The sequence below is a fragment of the Equus quagga genome, unplaced genomic scaffold (genome assembly GCF_021613505.1).
Source record: "Equus quagga isolate Etosha38 unplaced genomic scaffold, UCLA_HA_Equagga_1.0 73442_RagTag, whole genome shotgun sequence".
Classification (NCBI taxonomy): domain Eukaryota; kingdom Metazoa; phylum Chordata; class Mammalia; order Perissodactyla; family Equidae; genus Equus; species Equus quagga.
Window position 1 is genome coordinate 8,805,103 of NW_025802777.1, and position 23,288 is coordinate 8,828,390.

Genomic DNA, 23,288 nt, shown 5'->3' on the forward strand with positions numbered 1-23,288 from the left:
GTAAATCAAAATAAAATGTTTAAGGTCATGGAAATTTTATTTTTAAAACTTCTACTTTGAGTTTTGTACAAATGCAATAACTGAGTTTGGCTGTTCCTGACAAATTTTCTGGGGCCAAACTACATATCTAGCGAACTGAAGTAGGTAAGAGATTAATTCCCAAGGTCAAGGACAACAAATAGGTCCAAAAAGCTTAGAGGAGGAAATAAACTAAAAGAACACCCAGTGGTCCAGCCATTGGGCAAACATGTACTATGCTTACTAGTGTGACCTTGGACAAGCCATTGGGCCTCTCTAAGCCTCAGCTCCCCATCTGTGAATTCTCCTTCAGAGAGTGGATTGTATACACTCAGCACACAGAAAGCACTAAATAAATAACCATTATTGTTATGACAAATATCCCTCCTGCCACTAATGGACATGCCAAGCTGAGGAACATACATGAGGGGCATGCACGGCAAACAGCAGTCACTGCAAGACAAAAGGACAAGGTATCAAGAACCACCTGTGGACCCGGAGAACTGCAGATGCGGACTCTATTCCTGGTGACACCAACGGCAGGGCATGTGACCTGGAGCAAGTCACTAATCTCTTTAAAACAAAGCGTTCTTATTTTTAAAAGCAGAATCCAAAGAACAACTCTGAAATTCCTAAGTCACCACTGTCTCTGATATCACAGAACCTGACTGGAAAAATACACTGGCAGCTGCCTCGACGTCATACCTAGAGCAATAAATTCAAGCTCTTCAGGAAAGAAACATTTAATATCAACCTGCAAGTAGTGAAAGGGGTCCCGTGAGGGTAGGAGATGAGAGGGCAGAGCAAGCTGGCTCATTTCCACCCACTGCCTCCAAATTATAACCTTTCCCCATCTCCCTTCAATTACATGCTCCAACTCAGCCATTTCTGTAGCACCCCGCAGGACTTCAGCAAATGAGGACAACTGAGAAAGCTAAAAATATCCGCAGGCTATTTGCTTGGCTGCCATATGTACACCAGATGCAGTATTAGAAACAGGAGGCAGCTGGCATGTGAGGGCTGAACTGCAAAAACCAACAAGATGGGGACAATTTGGTGAGGCATAAAATCTATGAAGTGTAGCAAATTTTAAACTTCCCCGGAACTATCCACAGTATCAGCTTAAAACTCAAGAACCAATGGCTTAGATAGAAATCATTCTATTTCATTTACTGCAAAAATATCCTAATTTTTTCCTTTGCCAGATTTCTCCTAGAAAACAGAAAAACTTATTCACTCATTTTGGTTAGGCCGATTAAAGCAATACGGAGAATGGATTGGCCACAAACTATGTTTTCTTCTTGGCACACCTAACAAACTCAAGGATCCGTCTGTCTCTTGACGTCTAAGCTCATTCCAGCCACTGGTTAGGCTGTGTCCTTAGTGTGAACTTTGCGAAGCTGTTCTCATTCCCAGCCTCTACCCTTTTCTCCCCAACTCTTCACCTGATCATTTGAGGTAGGGCTGGTTGGGGGAGGGGAGGTTCAATGCGAAGCTTGGGCATCACTTGGTGGACCTCTGAGCCCCACAGCCCGGTCAGCCGGGGTTCCCAGGGCCAGAGGGGCTGGGCCTCAGCCCGACACTTGGAGAGGAACACCTGCCCTGCTCAGACCCCAGGATGGGGGCCAAGGGCGGCCACTGCATCCCTCACCCTTCCACAGAACACGGCGTCCGGAACATTCGCTCGTCCCCCAAAACCCTTCGGACACCAACACCCTCTGGCTGCCTCTGGGCCCCGCTCGGACCGCGTGCCGGCCTAAACACGCCGCCCCCGGCGCCGGGTCGGCGGATCTCGCGGCGCCTGGATGACCCGGCCAGGCAGGGGCGCTCCGTGGGTGCGGGCCGGGGTGGCCGTCAACCCCCAGGTCCCCACCCACAGCCGGGGGCCAGCTGGCGGGCGTCCTGGAGAGAAAGCGTGAACGCGAGCCGCCAGCCGGACTCCCCAGGTCCCCAAAGAGCTGTCCTGCTTCGGGTCAGGATCCCGCTGACCCGGGCGTCATCCACTTACAGCTCCAGGCCGCGGAGGCTCCAGCGCCCGGCCCGCAGACAAACCACGACTCCCACAATGCCGCGGGGAACTACCAGTCCCGAAGTGCACCGCTCTGCGCCGGCGCAGTGGGCCCAGCAGCCTTCGTAGGCACACCACCCCGCGCCGGCGCAGTAGCCTGGGCGGCCTTTATGCAGCTGCGGCGCGGGTTGCGGATGGGGATTGGCCCGGTGGGGAGCAGCTGGGAGTGGGTCGGGTACCTGAGCCCGCTCCTGGGGTGTGTTCTCATTCCGAATTTATCCGAGCTGGAGGAGGACTGGCGGAGGGCGGGGCGTCGCGGGGCCCCTCGGTCCTCGCCTGTCCCTCATTCCCTGAGTGCTCCTCGCAGCTGTCTGAGCACACGTGGGTCCCCAGAAGTTTCCAAACAGCGTTCATCTTCGTTGACAAAATGCATGCATTTTCCTTTGGGATAGCGGCAGGGTGCTTGGTACTGTTCTCAGATACATTCATTCAACAAATGTTTCGTAAACGCATGCAGAGTTTGAGCATACTCAGTCCCTGCTCGGGGAGAGCGCAAACTGGACGCGCAAATACAAGGGAACGAGCAGGAATGTTGACAGAGCTCTTACCACGGCTCGGCTCACTCTTCTGTGGATGAGGAAACGGAGGCAAAGGGAGGTTAAGTGGCTGACGCAAGACAACGCGCGAATTGCAGCGACAGAATCTAGGTTTGAACCCAGGCGGTCTAACTCCCGATCCCGTTATGACATTGTGTGATGATGAGGTACAAAATGCTAGGGAGTGCAAAGGAAAGGACAGACCGAGGGGTAGGGGGTTTAGTTCTGTCAACAAGCGAAGTTTTCCTGGAGAAAGTGACAAAAATAGCTTTGTTCTAAGCGCTTGGAGACTCTTGTCTTACTGAAGTCTCATAACAAGCCTGTAAAGGACATAATGTCATTATGACCGTTTCACAGGTGAGGCGATGGAGACATAGAGAGATTAAAGGAGTTGTCCAGGGTTTTAAAGTCAGCAAGTGCTGGAACTGGGACCTGTCTCAGTAATCTGGATCTAGACTCCATCAGGGCAGCCACTACCATGAGCACTTTGTCAAATCGCTTCTGAGCTACCCTGTAAGGACTAGGTAGGACTCGGGTTCTGTGGAGCCAGTAGACCAAGCAGGAGTGACTCTGAAAGCAAACGGGATGGAAAAGAAAAACAGCAAGTTGTTTGAATTGGCATCCTTAGTGGCCGAGTTGAAAGTGGCAAGCCTGGGTCTGATGGGAATTGATGCTGGAGTGGCAAACTAGGATAGATGGTTTCCACAACTGTATACCCAACATGCTTGTAAAGATTCAGCAATTCCTATTCCCCAAAAGTAAAGTGGCTGATTACCATCTGTGTCACTCCCTATGCTTTCAGTGATGATAATAAAATGAACTTAATTGGGAAAAGCTAGATTTTTGTCCCTCAATTTGTTTTCGTGTGTCAAAGATAAACAAAGCCAGGCACGAGTTAAAGTGTTAAGGATAGACTTTATTCAGGAACTATTGCAACGGGAAGGAGGGTCCAGCATGAACTAAACTCGACTTTGATTTGTGCAGAACTAATTGGGAATTTTAAAGAGAGACTGAGGGAGTGGAGGCACTTGAGCAGAATCAAGGAAGTGGAAACTTACAAAAAGCGGGGAATTGGTCAATCTGATCTGGGTTTGTTAATAGGCACTTACCTGGAGGAGAAACGAATTTCTGTCTTTATGACCAGAGGCAGTGGTGCAAGTTAGAGCAAGGTGCCCACCGGGCAGGGAGAGTTCCCTCCTTGAATGTGGGCATTTCGAAGAGACAAGATGGTTCTGGGTGATAAAAGATTTACGTCTCAAAAGTGGGAGAGAAAGGATTTATAATGGAAAGCTTTCTAAAGTAACTGCTCCAAGAAGGGGTTCAGGGGGCTGATTTGCCTACCACCAGGTTTTGGCTGGAATGAACTGTAAATTCTTCTGGCAGCATGGAGCTTTCTCAGGCAGATACTCTAAGGGGGGCAGGATCCTCTTAGAGATGTAACCTTGAGCTGTTAGAAACTATGCTAGTATTTGTTCCAGTCTCTTAGTGTGGGGAGGAGGATGAAACCATTTGTGCCAAGAGTCTGCAGTTTTGTTTTGTTTTTTTTGAGGAAGATCAGCCCTGAGCTAACATCCACTGCCAATCCTCCTCTTTTTGCTGAGGAAGACTGGCCCTGAGCTAACATCCGTGTTCGTCTTCCTCTACTTTATATGTGAGACGCCTACCACAGCACAGCTTGCCAAGCCGTGCCATGTCCGCACCTGGGATCCAAACTGGCGAACCCCAGGCCTCCAAAGTGGAACGTGCGAACTTAACCACTGCACCAGCAGGCCAGCCCTGAGTCTGCAGTTGTTATAGGCCAAGGTTGAGGCCTAGTGGAGAAGAGTGCTCAGAGGAGCGTGACTAAGTTTGGTCAAGAAGACAGTCTTTGTCAGCTGGTGGAAACCTCGGATCCCTGTCTGGGATCCAACCCAAGGCCTGGATTTTTTAGCCTGGATTGCTGCTCGGGGCGCACTGGGATGAATTTTCCCTGTGGAACAGCATTTCTGGGTTTCTGATCTAAGGAAGCCACTCTTGCCATATCTGCTCTTGGAATATGAATGACTTTCCCTAACACTGTATTTAATGCTTGTGTTAGTATAATTGCACGTTTGTTTTTAGGAAACAGATACTGTAAATCTCTCACTCTAAACAGATAAAGCCTGTAGTCGATGTAAGATGTCCTACAAGCATGCCTTGAAGAAGGGCTCCAATTTTGAATTTTGTCTTAGTGCCCTAAGACTTGAGGCCCTGCTCACGGTTGCCCTGCCTTGTCTGAGCAGATGAGGACATGGGGGAGGAGAAAAGGGTCAGCTAGGAGGCACGAAGCTATAGCCACATACCCCTGTCTTGCATTGACTTCCTACTCTCAGCTGCTGAGTAGACCATGACCCACATTAGGCCTCCCCTTGTTTCCCTGCAATAGCTCTGCCCACTTTGTGCTGATCTCTCTCATAACCTTGTCACGTTATGTCATCATGGTGTTTATGTATAGGACTCCCTCTCTACTCAGTGTGTTCCTCCAGCTCAGGGAGTCTCGTTCATCTCTAGATTTCTGGGGTCTAGGCCGGTGACCCAAGTAGACAGATGTTAAATGTTGCTTATCGAATTAATGAATGAAGGCACCTAATCTTTGGACTGCAGATTCCTATTTATAAATGAAATGATATGATGAGAATATGAGGTGCCTCCCTGACATCCTATGATATCGTGAACCCCAAGGTGCAAAATATTAAGAAGATACTGTCTAGCTTTTCAACAGACATCAGCAATTTAGACACTTTCTATACCTTTCGTCTCTCAAAACATAAGTGGAAATAAGTAATTGTAAATAGAAAATAAATTGAGTGAAAAGAATAGGTTGCTTATAAAGTAATGTTACAACTTCATATTTTTTCTAAAATAGTGAGAACTTTTAAAAGTTAATTTTCTCTAAAACTTTAAGTATTTGTTTAAAAATATGTTTCTGTTGCACTGGGTAGTTCTTAAAGATTCTGCATCTCTGGTGTGGACTATTTTCCCTTGTGAAATGTTTGTTCTATCTTCAGACTTCCAGATAAACTAAATGCCAGGAAAACAATACACGTAAAGTAACCCCATGATTCTGTTCATTCATCATTTCAAAATATACGTTCATGAATTAATAAAGAAATGCTCCTGTGTCAATCCAGTAGCAAGTGATAGATTTTTGAACCTCAGCTTCTGGGTAATACATCTGGGTTATTTATAAATTGAATTAGTCACAGACAAAATAATGTTTCATGAGAAAGAACGTCCAGTGATTTGTTAATCTCTCCTTTCTACCCTCACTGCCACTGCCCAGGCACTTTACTTCAAATTTGGCTTTATTTTCACTGTTGACATTGATTAAAATGACATTTACATTGTACAGAAAGTAAAAGAGGTCTTCGGCATCAAACATTTTGCTCTGCCGAGAAGCACGAATCACTGAGATTGAAATGTCATCTGTCTTAATTGACCAACCACATGATCTCCATGGAAATTCTCAACAAAGACCAGGGAACTTAATGTCTTCTGAGCAATGACAATTTGAATTTGCTCCATGGCACGGGCATCGCTTCGTGCCTGGATGTCACGGGTTGGCTTTATGGCTCTCTTGCTTATCAAGGCGACATCTGGAACTCGGTTGCACTAATGTTCTTGTGGATGGTGGCCTTTGGTTCCTCTAGATTCAAAATTTGACTCCTGTATTTCTCTTGCCAGTCCTCTACGATGTACTGGTGGTAGGGGTCGTTGGAGTGTTCTCGTCTCTTGGATTTCACCGTGCTCACCAGGATGGCTACAATGATGAAAGAGAACATTCCAATCATCACCATAAGGTACAAGATGACATAGTAGAAATTCTCAGCGTCCACTTTAGCTTGCAGGGCCTCTTGCTCAGCTGTCGTGTTCCTGCGCCAATTGTTCATATAGGTAATAAAAATCTTTTTGAAGACATCTTCCAGGGTCTGTGTCAAATTGGATAAAGTGGGCATCTTGCCCTTCTGCTGCAATTTAAATCATAAGATAGTTGAACAAGGTTAAGAAAACGGATCCTTTCTGCATTTGGCTACCTTAAGGGATGGAGGGAGGGGCATCCGAGGGGGAAGTAATATTATTTCTTCTTAACCTGGCTGGTGATTGATTGAGTGCATAGTTTGTTATCCTTTAAACGTTTCGTATGCATTTTATGAATTTTTTGCATACTTGACATCTTGCAATAAAAGTTTAATGGAAGAGATAAAACTATATATAGTATGCTCCCAATTTATATACGTAAATAAATGTGTACATGCCTATGAAAATGGAAAAGACTGGAAATAAACGTTTCAAAATGTTGATAGTGGGAGGTATGTTTAAAGAAAATTCTTTTTCTTTTTTATACTTTTCTAATGTTCCAAATTTTCATCACTAATCTTGCATTACTTTGTTTTTAAATAGATCAGTAACCTCACAACGGCTAGCACAATGCCTTGTTCATAGCAGGCGTTCAACAAACACCAGTTGAATGAAACAGTGACTCATGTATGTCCCGTGTTTTTAGAGAATTACGGGGCAGAAGATTGCAAGAGCATTGACAGATTTTGTGGTTTGTTTCATCTCCTGTGTCTAGGCAGTTCTTTTTCCAAATATCCCAAAGAGATGAGTATGTACATCCAAATTTGAAAGAAGTATTTTAGGTAAGCGATACAAAGAAACAACCTGAGAGATGATTCGTATTTCTCAAATCCAGCTCTCCTCTCCATCCTCACTATCACTGCCCAGCTGCCAACATCTCTCACGGGGATGATACAACGCAATCCAACACAGCTCTCCCCGAAGCCATCTTATGGGGGGCACGTCTGTCCTGCACAGCAGTCAATATGCTCTTTTTACGACAGAAATAGGGTGGTATCATTCCCTTGCTTTTAAAACAATGCAACACCGTCCTGTTGTTCTTAAAATAAAATCCTAATTTCTTATCGGGGTGCACCTGGCCAGACCTGAGCCGATCCCTGAACACCTCCCCATTTACCCCACACTCACAGCAATCTGGTCATACTGGGCCTTCCTTCCTGCAAGTCGATAAACATTCTCCTGCTTCAGGATATTTGCATATTCTATTCCTTCAAAGTAGAATACTCTTGCCTTGTTCGTCCCTCTGCTACCCTCTGCCCCTTACAGTCCTAGCTTAACTGTCACTTCTAAGAAAACTTCCTTGGCCCTGCTCTCAGTTGGTTCCCACCACCGCTTTTCTCCAAGAGCATCATGTTATTTTTCCTCAAAGCACTCTTTGCAATATGTGGCAATTGTGCATATCAATCACTGGTGTGTGTCTGTGTCTGCGTGTGTGTGATTATTGGCTTCTGGTCTCATCTTTCCTTCTTGACTGTCATCTCCATGAGGACAGGCCTCAAAGCCCCTTTGTCTACCTTGGCCCAGCCCAATGTCGGTCACAGAACCTGACACATAGTTGGCACCCAATGAATGTCTGATGAATAAATTAATGTGCCAGGGACATGCTAGACATTGGAAATGCCGAGATGATGAATACGAGCATTCTGTCTGTGGAAGCTCAGTGTAGTGGGAGAGATGCAAACAGATGACAATGCGAAGTCCCAAGAGTTGTGACAGGTATGAACAAGTGATAAAGGAGCTCAGAGGACCGAGCTGAACCTGGTTCATAAATGGGCATGGAGGTGTGAACAGAACCAGAAGGACTACAGGCAGGAAGGAAACCTGTGATTGGCTGGGACCTGCAGGTCCACCCAGTCAATACAAGCCCAAAGGACCCAACCACAGGTTTGCCTGATACTATTCTGAAAGGAGTGTCCCCTCTCTTTAACATGTGTCTTCCTTTCCTCCTATGAAAAGAGATGTTTCAGACCTCCCTGCCTTGGAAAGGGGGACAGACAAACTTCCAGGTCTTTCTCCCACAGAGCATGCCTTCCCAACACTTCCCACATTGAGAGTTACTGTCACTAAGATAATATATGTTTCTCAGTCTGTTTTAAGTTCTATTATTCAAAGAGCTCTAAGATCTTCCTCTCCTTCTCACCTCCACGCAAAGCCTAGTGGGTTGAAAAGAAACTTAACAAGTAGATGATTGCCTCAAAGCCAGGCCAAGCTCATATTCCAAGAAATGTAATAGAGACGTGCTTTTCCCCACTTAAAATAATACAGTTCACTGAAAGAGTGTAGATAAGTGGCTTTAATCCTACTCAAGACTTCACCACTGGCTCCTAACCCTTGGAGAGACAAAGTCTACTCATTTTGGGGGAGTTCACCCTTGTTTCATCAATCGAAAGACAACTACCCACACCCTCTGTGCTGTGTCGGGTCTGGTCTTACAAACGCGACGGGGCAGGATGACTTCACCTGCAAGCGTTCCTACCTTCCGTCTCGGCCAACCCTTCTCCACCTCATCATCCGATGAAGCAAATTGTGATTTTGCCAGCTTATCTGTCCCCCTGCTCACCCTCCAGAGAGATTTCAGTTTCCTTTTGTGAAGCCAAATTGGAAAATGGGTAGAACATAGAGACAACTGGAAAAGAACCAGAAGATCTAAGTTTACAAAATAAAGGGCTGGTAATGGGGCAGAGGAAAGTCACAGGGATGGGCATTGAGGGAAGCTGGTATGGGGGCGTGTCCTGAACAACTGTGGAGGAGGAAGAAACCAAGAAGGGGAAGAACGAACCTCTTCCAGGTAGAGACTCAGATCCCTTGTAGGGTTCTTTCTGAGATCCTGTCAATATTGGAATTATTCTAGCTACTTTCACTTGTTGGATAGCACTTCTCTGAAGCAACTCCAGTATGCACTGGGCCTCATGAGGCCCTGCCTTGGATCTGGGCTCCCCCAGAGAGTGGGTGGCGCTGCAAGCTCCTAAGTGACTTGAGCTTCTCTCCCCACCCCGCTTCCCATGTGTCTCCTTTGTGAGCTGTGCTTGGAGTTCACCAGTGGCTCCTCTGAGTGGAGGAAGTAAAGGTCCCAGTGTGATAGGGGATGGGCAATAGGACAGGCCACACTCACTGCCAACATCCTTCTGCGAATGTTTTCATCAAAGCAGCTGGTTAGCTTTTCACCACCTGTGGAAAACCCAGGTCAGTGCCTGACTCATAAGAAGTGCTCAGTCATTAGTCCCCTTCCTTCAGGGCTCTGAGGAATGGGGACATGGAGAGGTATGTTTCGATGCTTAGCAAGCCCATCTGGGATGGGGTGCCTCAAGGGAAGGCTGAGAGTCCACAGCCAGAATGAGAATGGGGCACTTTAAATATTGAGGGGGAGGGAGTTGGGTCCCAAAGGAGAAGGGAGGGAGCACTGAAGTAACCCTGGCCTTCTCAATGCCTTTGCCTATGTTGTCTCGCAGAAGAAGAAAGAAATGCAGTTTCTCCAGGACAAAGGAGCTGAATGTTTCCTGACTCACATGCACGAGAAAGTGGTATGCTCTTGTAGTTTCAGAAAACTCACCCCCCAGCCTTTCCCTGGCTTCCCAGTCTGGGTTGGAGACCCCTTGTCTGTGCTTCTTCTGCAAACTGCCATGTTTGCTTGCTTGTTTTCAATTACCCGTTTATTGTGTGCTCATTCATGCCATGCTCAGAACCACGCCATGACATTGGGGTTATTACCTCCACTCTAGAGACAAGGAAACTGATGTTCAGAGAGTGTCAGTCATTAGAATCATCATTACACGAGAGCCTGAGCTGATGGTGGGCTGAGACTGTTTTATTTGTCTTTGAATCCCAGGGCCCAACGTCATGGTTGGGACATAGTGGCCTTTACTAAATGTTTGGTGGATGAATGAGTGTTTCTCTCCGCGTCCTGTGGAATTCGACTGGAAACTAGGGGAACAGTGATTCTTAACTCATTTTCAGGGGAGGGGAGAGGAAGAGTTCACAGATCCCTTGAAAAGTGTACATATGCACATACGAAGCTCTACATTCACTTTCAGGGGCCTCCTGAGCCTCCCAAAGCCCCTCCAGAATCTCTGCAAAAAATCTCTCTGAGATGAGGGACGTCAGTGCCCAATTCCACTGGAGTCATTTGGGTTTGTTTGAAGGTGCGGGTGTGGTAGCATTCACCGACCTGTTGGCGCTAATACCACTGATTCTTAGCTCTTCTAACGTGGACAAAGGCCCCTGCTAGGCAGATCAGGAGAGGCTTAATCACAGAGCCGAAAAGGTCCTAAGGGGGTTAAGTCCCCAAGTGCTGACCCCTGGCCAGGCTGAAAAAGTCAAGTCCAAGGGGGATTCGGTTTTTGAACTCTGTTGCATGAGACATGACTGAGCAGTCCATTGTCTGTTCCAGGAGCACACGAAAAAACAAACCACAGTGTGTGAAAGCAGTTTCATTGGTGGACATTATGCTAAAACATATTCAAATAAATTTACATTTCTGATATCCAGAGTAACTGTTTAGCTGGTAGACCTTCACTATATTTGGTATACATACTTCTCCCTCCTCTAGAGAGAATACCATAATTGGTGTTTACTTCAGTAATGTGAAGGCAACTATTATTAATGTTCCATTAAACCATATTAAATTGCTCTTTATATAAGTTAAAAATGGTCAAATACTGGCAACTTCATATAGTTTGACCTAATATATATAGTCCTATATTTTGGGGCATTTTCAATAAATAATTCATGCTCAAAAACCAGGATAGGCCCCAAGAGATTATTTAGGCTGGACTATTCACTTGCCAGGTGGAGTGACTGTAGCCCACAGAGCTTCAATCACTGACCCAAGGTCACAAGGTTTGCATGTTGGCCACGTGCAACTTGGGGACTAGAAACCCAAGTCACCCAGCCTAGCACCCAGCACCCACTCTGTCCTAGCAGAGGTCACACGTTCCAATAACTCCCTGTTTATATCGCCTGTGGCTGGTGAGCTCAACTGGGCAAAAGAAATGAGACCGAGACCATGGGTGAGCTCATGCACATCAATTAGTTCTGCCCTTTCTTTGGACACATAATAATTCCCTTATTCCAGCTGTGCCTGTCACAGTGTGTGTAATTCATAACAAGGGCAATCTGGACACTATGAGGAAAGTAACACCCACTTGATCCCCAGATCCAAAGTTCTGTCTTCTTGAAACATGGTGGATCATTAGCATCACCTGAGCCTGCAGAAGGCAGCAAAGTCTTTCATTTTTATATCAAGAATAGAAAAAAGATACACTTATCTACATTTACCATGAAACTCCCATAAAAAAACTTCCAAAATTTCATCCAAAGGCAATTACTGAAGGAATGAGTAAGGAAATACTACTGAAAAAAAAAGAAGAAGAAGAGGAAAAAGAAAGAGAGGGAGGGAAGGAGGGGGGAGAGTGGGAGGAAGAAACGAAGGGCTAGGTATTATGCCACAAAAATCATTCCTTTTATAATTTTCTGGAAAAGGAAAATAGAGAGCTTCATTACTTAATTCCTCAAAAAATAAAGAATTTGCAATGGAAACTTACCGAGGCAGTGTGTGGGCAGTGGGAAATTCCTTGCTACAAAGCTAGGCTGATCTGAACCTTCTTGTTGGTGTTGTCGAGCTCTTAGGATTGTGCATAAATCTCAGTGGGCTGGGCACTCTCAACTCGCAGCCAATTAAGCCCTTGCTAGATGCAGCCGGCAATCCTAGGCTTTTATGAACCCAAATGTTTAATCTAATCTTATGTGGAAAGTCAAACACTGACCGGCATTTGGGAATTAACCTTGGAGCCTGATGGGGTGTGCCTGCTTGGAGTCTGGCATTGGGCAGAGGCAGCACGAGTTCCCTCTTCAGGCCCCGTAATGCCAGCTCCATCCAGCACAGTGCCTGGGCACAGTGACTGACCCTCCCAGGAAAAGTCTCAATGGACAGCACCATTTCTTGCCAGAACTTGCTTGGAGGGAAAGCATCCCAGAGAGATGAGACGAACGTGGGCATCCCTGGGTGGTTGGCGTAGGTTGAGAGGAAGGCCAGTATGATTCAAGGCAAGTGACCCTGTTCTGACCACCTCTGCATAAGGCAAATTTTGTTTAAATATGCCTCTCTTGGACAATTTCCAAATGACTTTATAAGAACATTATCATCTTTTGAAATAGAAACTGGCTACTATACGGAGGAAATGGAAGCAAGTCCAGCAAAGTATGTAAACACCTCAAAAGAGCTAACCAAACTCTACTTACCAAAAGATCCTTTTCTATCATGGTGGGAGTCCTTGGAATTTGGCAGAGCGGTGCTTAATAAGAGCTAACACTTATTGAGTATTACCACGTGCCAGGGCCTTCTCAGATGCTTTTATTGTATTAGCCTCAGGTAGTTATTGCCACAACCCGCTGGAGAAGGTACTATAACCTTGACAGCGGAGGCAATCCAGGCACAGAGAGGTCAAGAGCTCAGGATGATAGAGGTAGAGCCAGGATTTGAATTCAACCCTGCATGGCGGCTGCAGAAGTTACAGTTCTCTAAAATCACTGGAGGGTCGTAGGGCTGGCCATGACCGTGACCTTGAAGCTGTGTAAAGGAAGGTTGACTTTGTTTTACAATTGGATTTCCTCATTAAGTGGTGCTCTGAACAATGTGGTTTGAAGAACACTGGGTGTCTAGGATTTTAAATTATCTCCAAATTATGGTAGTTAACATGGTAGGTATGATCTGAAGAAGTAAGGACCCCTATAACTCCACACCATTTGTCCTCGTCGATTGTCTTCACTGAACAAGATAAGGCAAACCCAACTGGAAAGAAAGGAATGGTTTGACGGTCCAGTTGGGCTGAAGGTGTCTCCTCAGAAATGGAAGGAAGACATTCAAATGGCTCCGTGGGAAGTTCTACTGGGGTGACTATGCCACCTGCTGGTGGAAACAAGGAACAGAGGCCCATCTCCCTCACTCTTCAAGTAGCCCTGGCTGTTTGACTTCACGTCTTGAACTCTCCTAGGGCAAAGGTGAGGAGAATCAAAAGAGTGCACAAGTCTACACTTTGGTGACTAGAGGCAGAATTGGAAAGCGATATGTCCTGGAGGCTAAGAGCTCGGCTTTGGAGGCTGAAAAACCAGGTGAGCAAATTACTTAGCGTTTCTGATCTTTGAATCCTTCATCTGTAAGAATCCTCCTTAGTGGATAGCCATAAAAATTAGATGAGATGATGGATATAAACCACTTATTACAGAACCTGACACATAGTAGGGAAGTGAGTGCCCCCTACATATTAATTTTTGCTATTATTTTTAAGAGAAATAAGCAAGAGGACATGGCAGTGAGAGGCAGAGTTTGACCAGACCTCACCGAGGAAAAGAATGTTCTAGCGCCGAGTGAAGAGTAGGTCCTTAATGGTTTATTTTTAGATAGCTCTTCCCCATGCCCTGATACGCAATTCACATGAGTGGAAAGAGATGGGGACTGAAGAAATGGATGCATAAGCACGTGTACATATGATCCAAGTATAGTTACAAGCTGGAGAAGAAAACGGAAGGGGGAACGGACTGTTTCACGTTTCCCCTTGACAGGGGTCAGCCCCCTGACCTCTGCAGAAGGCTCTCAGACTCACTCTGCATCGCCCCCAGCAGGAAAGTAAAATGGTATCTGCCCAGAAAGCAAGGTAGATAAAGGCAAATGTTCTCTCTGAAAATCGAATTGCAGCCCGCGTCTTTTCAGAGCTCCTCTGCCTACACGTGGCATATGTCTTTCAAACCCAGAGAGCCGAGTCTGCCTTTGGATTGAAATTGGATATTATTCACTCTGACATCCGGCACTAACAAAAACCAAAACTCCCTCAAAAGAGAAGAGCTGTGGGAGACTTTGTTTAAAATCGAGTCTGCCTTTCAAGCTGCCAGAACTGTTCCTAGGGCCCCACGATGGATACAAACCAGCAGGCTAATGAGACTCCTTAATTGAAACACAGCAGCTAATGATAAATGATGGGGCATGCAGAAACTGGGGGTAATTGCCTTTGGAGAACTTCAAATCAGTTAGGGTCTCTCTGCCTCAAGCGAATCCTGCTACGAGATACCCCGCATGGGCTCTATCCACGGACCTACTGTTACCGTAAGGCAACAGAATTGATGACGCTACATCCATATCCTCATCCCTCCTCCACACCCTCCCAGATAGTTGTGTCACCATTTAGGGTTCAGTCCAACTTCAGAGTTTGCATTTCTATGATGATAGAAATATTGTTCTTTGATGTCCCAAGTAGTGAGCTGTAATTACATCTCTCCTATACAAGTTTGTGTTTTTCATGGAGTGAATAGTTATTTCATCTTTGCTTAGCTACCTTTGATCTCTTAGACATCAAAGCTACCTTTGATAGGGGGTATCTCTTTCTATATTCCTCAGTGGTTCAACATCACTAGTCATTAGGAAAATGAACTTACGACCACAATGAGATACCCACTATACACCTACCAGAATGGCTAAATTTTAAAAAGACGGACAACACGAAGTGTTGATGAGAATGTGGAGTAACTGGAACTTTCATGCCTTGCTGGTGGAAATGTAAAATGGTGCAACCACGTGGGAACAGTTTGGCAGTTTCTTAGAAAGTCACTATGTGGCCCCAATAATCTCACTTTTGGGTATTTACCCAAGATAAGTGAAAAAAGTATGTCCACACAAAGACTTACACATGAATGTTCATCATAGCTTTATTCGTAATAGCTGAAAACTGGGACTAATCCAAATATCCCTCAACAGATGAATGGGTAAACAAATTATGGTATATCCATACAATAGAATATTGCTCAACAATAAAGGTGAATAAACTAACGATACGTGCAACAACACAGATGAATCTCAAAAACGTTATCTGAGCAAAAGAAGTCAGATAGAAAAGAGGTCGTACCGCATGATTCCATTTCTAGAAATTCCAGAGAGGCAAAAGTAATCTATCATGATAGAAAGCAGATCAGTCATTTCCTGGGGCCAGATGAGGGGAAGGTTGACTGCAAAGGATTGAGAGAGAACTTTTTGGGGGTGACTGAGTTGTTTTAGAGCTTGATTTTAGTGGTGGTTGCCTGGGGGCATGCATTTGTCAGGACTATGCGCTTAAAATGGGTACATGTAATTTTATGTAAACTATACCACGATAGAGTTGATTTCTTAAAACTCCATGTTTATTTAGGTGACTTGTAAATTCACATCTCCAGCCCGGTCCTCTCCTCTAAAGTTCAGACTCAAATATCCAAATGCTTACTTGACATTTCCACTTGTATGTATAATGGACATCTCAACTTCAAAAGTCCAAACAGAACTCAATTCTCCCACCAAATCTGCTCCTCCTCTGTACTCTGTGACAGTAAAGTGGCCTCACCATCCTCCCAGTTCCTTAAGCCAAAACCCTAACAATTAGCTTTGATTTCTTTCTTTTCCTCACCACCCACATCTAATCCACTAGAAAATACTTTTGACTGCCTCTCATGAAAGAGAAATCTCTCCAAGCCTTGAGCATTCCCACTGGCAATGAACCTACCAGAACCATAGAACCTACCCCAATCTCTTTGAAAACTGTGCCTACGCTTTTGTGTCAAAAATTAGCATAATGGTCAATTGAAAAGAAGAGTTACAATCCTTCTCATGAGCCAACTAGACACCTGTTCTCAGAATCTTGCCTTTTCTTTGTTGTACTTTCTCATTGCTGCCCTTAACCTAGTTCTTTCCATTTCTGCACAGGCAGGCCCTTTGACTTGTCTTTTTCGCCTGGCAAGCAATAAATTCAGCTTTGTTTCCGACTGCTCTGGTGGTTTTCTGTCTTCATTTGACACTTCAAAACACATCCCAACTCAGTCTGCTTCTCTTCAAACCACCCTGGCTCGTGGCTGGACTGTGTCATGACTTGCTCACTGCTTTCAGCTTTCCACTCTTTGTCCCCATTCATCCACCTCTAAGAGCAACCAGCAAGATCTTTTAGAAACATAAGCCAGAACATGCTAATCCCTTACTTAAAACTCCCCATGGCTTTCCCAGCACCTTCAGAGTAAAATCCAGAATTTTTAGTGCAGCCCACCAGGACGTAACCCCTGGTGCTCTCTCTAATCTCATCTTCCGGTCCTAGCCTGATCCTGCTTCCCTGCTCCTCTTTTTTCTGCCTTAGCAACTGTATTCATTTCTCATTGTTGCTGTAACAAGTTACCGTGAACTTGGTGGCTTAAAAAAACACAGATTTATTATCTTAAAGTTCTGGAGGTCAGAAGTCTTAAGTGGGTCTCACTGGGCTAAATTCAAGGTGTGAGCAGAGTTGGTTCCTTCTGGACACTCTTAGAGGAGAACCTGTTTCCTTGCCTTTTCCACGTTCTAAAGGCTGCCTGTATTCCTTGGCTCATGGCCCCTTCCTTGTATCACTCCAATCTCTGCTGTCATCATCACATTTCTTACTAACAACTCTGACCCTCTTGCCTTCCTCTTATAAGGACATTTGTGATTGTACATGGCCTGCCCAGATGACCCAGGATAATCTCATCTCAAGGCTATTAATTTAATCACAACTGCAAAGTCCCTTTCACCACATAAGATAACTTAATTCATAGGCTCCACAGACTAGGACGTGGACATCTTTGAGGGGCCATTTTTCAGCTACCACAGCATCTTTGCATCAGCTGTTTCCTCTGCCTGGAATGCTCTTCCTACACATCTTAGCACAACTCACTTCTTCTTTACTTCAAATGACATCTTCTTAGAAAGGTTTTTTTCCTGCCTATTCAATTTGTAACACTGGTGTCCACCCCAGTCACCAGCCACTGTGTTTTATTTTCCTCAGAGCATTTTTAATTATCTAAGTTGTGCGGGGCCACCACATACGGTTGCATAGGCTGGACAGTTCACAACCAGGGACCACTATTCATTTGGACTAGAGTGTGAATGGAGTCTGTGTGCAGCCTGCACTGCCATACATGGCATGTTTGAATTCCGAAATCATGTTTTATTGCTTGGTTTTTTTTCTTCCTATCTCTGAGGAGAACTTGAGCTTCTTGACAGCAGAAACTTTGCGTTGCCCTTTTTGAGTCTGGTGAAACAAAAGCTCTCGCTGCTTCCCAAATTCATGGGAAAGGTAGCAATTCTAGATTCCAGTTCTGATGAAATCAACAACCTCATCGATTTACAAGGTACTGAGATTATTCTTTCAATCAAAAACATGCTTGGAAAAGAAACTTTCATCATTTCAAAAACATTAATAGCACTTGAAGTTTCCAAATGGGGCTCATAAAATAGGAAGCTTGTTTGACGGTCTTAGCATGAGCATGATGGTTTTGTGAAAAGCTGGAGCTGGCTGTGCTGGGAAGGACTGAGAGTTTCATGCAGCTGCACACTGAGCTTCTAATTTCTCTATGCCCAGCTTTAGAATATTAGAAGAGATGACAATGATTCTAGAGTGGACGACATTATCTGACTGAGGAACTCCCGGAATTGTCTTCTTCTCTAAGCCACAAACAAGTGCAGCCATTTCTTTTTTATTTTAAAGATTGGCACCTGAGCTAACATACGTTGCCAATCTTTTGTTTGTTTCTTTTTTCTTCTTCTTCTCCCCAAAGCCGCCCAGTACATAGTTGTATATTCTAGTTGCGAGGGCCTCTGGTTGTGCTCTGTGGGATGCCACCTCACCATGGTCTGATGAGCGGTGCCATGTCCATGCCCAGGACCCAAACCTGCAAAACCCTGGGCCGCCGAAGCAGAACATGCGAACTTAACTATTCAGCTATGGGACTGGCCCTCAAGCTCAACCATTTCTGACAAATATGGCTTCACCCGGACCCCCCCAGACACATGGGCTTCTTTTGTTTATCAATGAAAGAAGCAACCTTGTAGGATGCTTCTGAGACGCTGCTTTAGTGTAGAGCAAACCAAGTTCTGTTAAAGTTTATCCTCTTCAGATGGAGCCTTCACCCGAGGTGCTTCCCCAGCTTTTCTGGCTTCATGCTTTTGGGGATGAGAATCTTGCCACCGAGAAGCAGCAGGCCTATTCTGCAATGGCAAGCCAAAGGACATCTCAGCATCATCATGTTCTATTTTCCTCCAGCAAGGACCAAAGTGCACAATGACACATGGCATAACCTACTGGCAGGGTATTGTCCTAATTTCTGTTTATCTTGGTAGCATTTCTCCACAGGTGCATTAATCTGGAGTGAGTGAATGAGACCTTGCCATTATATGAGGCCATTTGATAAAGATGATTTTCAAGGAAGAAAAGGATCAAAACAAACAAAAGAGAATCAGCAGCATGAGGGCTACAGGCATGTGGGGATTCAAACAGGATGGAAAGATGAGAAGGGAGGCCCGGAACTCAAGGGACAGCGTGGGGCTTCCTGTCCCCCAGGAGCTGTGGGAGGCCCATGGGCCCTTGTAGGGAAAAGATCAACCCAGACAGGGAAACAGAGGAGGGGTCACAAGCAAACTTTGCTTTCTAGTTTTGCCAAGAATCAGGCCTGCCTTTTGGTCTTTGCTCAGAATCCAGGTTCCTGTTAGTGCAACCAGTGAAACTCTTTCCAGATGTATTCTTGACAGCTCTCCTCATTCCTGAGCCCTTCATTTGGGCAGATGGTTGAGTGGGTTTTCTCTGGAGCGTCTGTGTCTGATTCAAAGACAGAAGCCAGGGATGGAGAGTGTCCGGGGCAGGAAGAGTCCCGTGTGCTCCCTGGGAACACCCACCCCCCAACTCCATCACCATGGGCTCCCAGCCCTCTTGGCGCACTCAGGTTTGGCCTCAGTGGGGCACATCTGCCAAACCCAAGCACCTGCTCCCTTAAGAAATCTTCTCTAAGATTTCCCTCTCCTTGAAAATTTGAAACAAATCCATGGTTCCTTGCCTTGTCCTGGAGAAAACTATCTCCAAGTCTTTCCTGGGTTCAAAGTGTGGTAGCTTTAAGAATTTGCTTCACCTCACACCTTTTAGGATGGCTATTACCAAAAAAACAAAAAACAACCAGTGGTGATGGGGGTGTAAAGAAATTGGAGCCCTTGCACACTGCTGGTGGGAATGCAAAATGGTGCCGTCACTATGGAACCACTATGGAGGTTCCTCAAAAAGTTAAAACTAGAACTACCATATGATCCAGCAATCCCAGTCCTGGGTATTTATCCAAAAGAGTTGAAATCAGGATCTCGAAGAATATTAGCACTCCCACGTTCATTGCAGTGCTATTCACTATACCTAAGATGTGGAAACAACTTAAATGTCCATCAGTGGATGAACGGATGAAGAAAATGTGGCATATACATACAATGGAATACTATCCAGCCTTTAAAAAGAAGGAAATTCTGCAATGTGTGACAACATGGATGACCCTGGAGGACATTATGCTAAGTGAAATAAGCCAGGCACAGAAAGACAAACAGAGCCTGAGTTCACTTCTATGAGATACCTAAAATAGTCAAATTCAGAAAATCAGAGTGGAATGGTGGTCACCAGGGGCTGGGAGGAGGTGGACGCGGGCAGTTACTAATCAACAGGGGCAAACTTTCAGTCAAGCAAGATGAATAAGCTCTAGGGATCTGCTGTCCAACACCGTACCCAGAGTCCACAATACTGTATTTGGCACTGAAGTTTCTTAAAAGGGTAGAGCTCACACTAAGCGTTCTTGCCACAATGCAATGAAATTAAAACAAAAGACTTTGCTTCAGATCCACAACCCCAGGGAGACAGCACAACTTTACTGAGTATCCAGAAAAGGGATGGCCGGGGGGGACCTGCTGCCCTCTCTGGAGAATTCCTGAGGACCACTTTCTGGTTTCTGGTCTTTCAAGCCTGACTATTCAGGGTTTTTATTATAGGTTCCCCTCTGCCAGGGCTAGAGAAAGAAAACCTAAACCAGAGGCTGTGGTATTCAAAGCCACCACACTGTGTCCCCACAGGGCTGTCGATCAGGCACGGCTCATAAAGCAGCCAAGTCTGGAGGTGTCAGTTCTGCATGTAAAAGTGGCTTTGCAGGGTTATTGGCAGGTGGAGTCTCCCCCCGCCTGCTCTAGCTGCCAACAGCCCTTAGCAAGGCTGCCAGCTTATTTCTTTTTTAATTTCTTTTTTTTTAAGAGAGTGATGAATACAACCATTCTATATAGTTTAATTTTTTTAATTTTGAAATCATTATAGATTCAGAGGAAATCGCAAAAATGTAGAGTCTCACGTGCCCTTCGCCCAGCTTCCCCCAGTGGTGGCATCTTACAGAGCTATAATGTACTGTCAAACCCAGGAAATTGACATTGATATGATGCTGTTAGCTAGACCACAGACCTTATTCAGATTTCACTGTTTTTACCTGCATTCATTTGCATGTGTGTGTGTAGTTTGATGCAATTTCATCTAATGTATACATTCACAGAGCCATCACAATCAAGGTACAGAACTGCCCCCTAGCCACTGAGGAACTCCCTCTTATCCCACTTTACACTTGTACCCCCCCCCCCACCCCTTCTCTATCCCCCGGTCACCTTCTCTATTAACCTGTCATTTCAGCAATGTTCTATAAATAGGATGATGCAGCACAGAACCTTTTGAGACTGGCTTTTTTTTCCCACTCAGCATAATGCCCATGAGCTCTATCCAAATTGTTGTGTATGTCAATAGCTAGTTTATTTCTATTTCTGAGCAGTACTCCATTATACAAATGTCTAACTTTTCACCTGCTGAAGGACATTTGAGTTTTCCATTTTTCGCTATGGTGAGCAGAGCTGCTATGAACATTTACCCACAGGTTTGGGTGTGAGCACTAGTTTTCATTGCTCTGAGATAAATGCTCAAGTGCACAATTGCTGGGTCATACGGTAGATGCATGTTTCGTTTGCTAAGAAATTGCCAGATTCCAGAGTTACTGTCCCAGTTTACATTCAGCAATGAGTGATAATTCCAGTTGCTTCATTTTGTCACCAGCATAGCTTCATGTTTTGTATCCGTGGTTAGGAACCCCTAGGATTCAAAATGTTAGACCGACATGGGGCCTTAAAGATGATCCAGTCCAGCCCATTGATTACCCGGGGAGGGCCCAAGATGCTGAGAAGAGATCTGACCGTCATTTTCTCTCTTCACTCAATTCTTCTGTTATTATTGCTACCTTTCCTGTTTGCTGGCCTCAGGCAGAGCCGTCTCCTCTTTCTGATGTCTCTGAAAACTGGTCAAAGGTGAGGCTGGACCGAAGGGCCTTGTTTAAGTGTCAGGGGAAAATCTTACCGGGGAATTTGATCTTGTGCTTTGCTGCCATTGAAGAAACCAGGATCCCGCTGCACTTTCAGATTCTTGCGCTGCTCTTAGTGCACCGCTGCATCATCTTCTCTCAGGAAATTCCTAACAGCACCAAAGTTCTAATACAATCTGAATTGCAGCCTGTGGCCAGCTTCCCCAGGTTCACCCGCCCCTGCCCGTCAATAATGTCAACAGCCATTGCTACTAGCTCAGCTACTCCCATTTATTGAGCACCTGCTGTGTGCCAGGCAATGTGGGAGGCACTTTGTGTACCAAGCTTCCCATCTTTACTCCTATCTGCAAGATTAGTACAATGAGCTCATCCGCCCGATGAGAAAAAATGGCTACAAAAGTCATAATCTCAGCCTCAAAAGTTTGAGAATAAAAGAATTGGGTCTAAGTCGTTCTTTTGCACAACCATTCACAGTACAAAATGAGTAAAATATTGTTTTTGGTGATCAAAGAGGCCTTTCCTGTCACTTTCTGAGCTGAAGTGTGCAGCGTGCCTCCCTTCCTAGGTTTTGTACCCGAAACTTAGGTAGCTGACACCAGATGGCGCCAAAGCTGAGCTTTTCCATGGCGCGGACCAGCTAGACCTTTCCCAGAAGCCCCGGATTGAGTCCTCATATCGCCGTGCGTGCTTCCATCGCAACCATAGCATTTCTAGCACGTTAAGCTCTTTATTAAAATAGCAGGCATTTTTGCTTTCTTAAAAATCAAATCGCTAAATATTAACATCCACACATCTTTTAAAAGGGCTACACTTTACAGCAAAAAGTAAAGAAATACAACAGCCAGGTAGAACATAGAACCTTTCCAATAAACATCAATTGTCTCAAATCGCTGTTTGTTCTAACTTGGACTTTTCTGTATGTGAATGCTCCTGAAAAACAGAAAAATGTTTCAGACCCTCACTTCGAGTGATTAAAAGCCACGAATTTCTTTGCAGTTCCTTGTGGAGATGAAGTGAAACCATGGCCGCAGTTGTCTTTACAACTGGGTTTGTTGGAGAATATTTTAAGAACTGAAGACCTCTTGTTTTGCTTGTCAGTGCCGAATTCCTCATAACCTGCTAATTTCCCTGTTTCTTTCTACTTGGATACATTCTTTTCTACTTCTTCATATGCCTGTACTAAAACACGAAAGCAGAAAGGCTACTACTTCATACACGCTTCATATCCCAACGACCTCCCATTTTCCTAATTCAGATATTTCCCGTGCAAGAATAATTCTTCTTCCTAGTTCTCCTTTCTTTGAAGTTTCACGTTGGGTGACCAACTCGTGCTGTACTCCCTGGGAATTCTTTTCCATCCTGCATCCCGGGAATCCTCTTACTCCCAGGCAGAGTGGGGCAGTTTGTGAGTTTTAGTTTCAGTAAAACTTTACTTGAGTACAGTTTTAAGTTTGAGTAAAGCTAACTTGCACTGAATTTAAGATGAAGATTTAACTTCGACCACTGTAGCGAGCTTCATCCTCAATCATGGACCTATTCTTCGTTCATTTATTCATTCAGCAAACATATATTAAGAAAACTCAGGGGGCCGGCTCCGTGGCCCAGTGGTTAAGTTCGCGCGCTCC

The 23,288-nt window shown here is 45.1% G+C and overlaps 1 protein-coding gene across 1 annotated transcript; it reads right to left on the bottom strand.

Annotated features, from left to right (window-relative positions):
- Positions 1-6,224: 6,224 nt before the first annotated feature.
- On the bottom strand, positions 6,225-12,105 carry LOC124234246 (potassium voltage-gated channel subfamily E member 2). Its single transcript, XM_046651489.1, has 2 exons — positions 12,039-12,105; positions 6,225-6,608 (listed from the first exon to the last, which is right to left on the bottom strand). The coding sequence occupies exon 2, from the start codon at positions 6,594-6,596 to the stop codon at positions 6,225-6,227; it is 372 nt and encodes a 123-aa protein (XP_046507445.1). The 5' UTR covers positions 6,597-6,608; positions 12,039-12,105.
- Between the last annotated feature and the right edge of the window lie 11,183 nt (positions 12,106-23,288).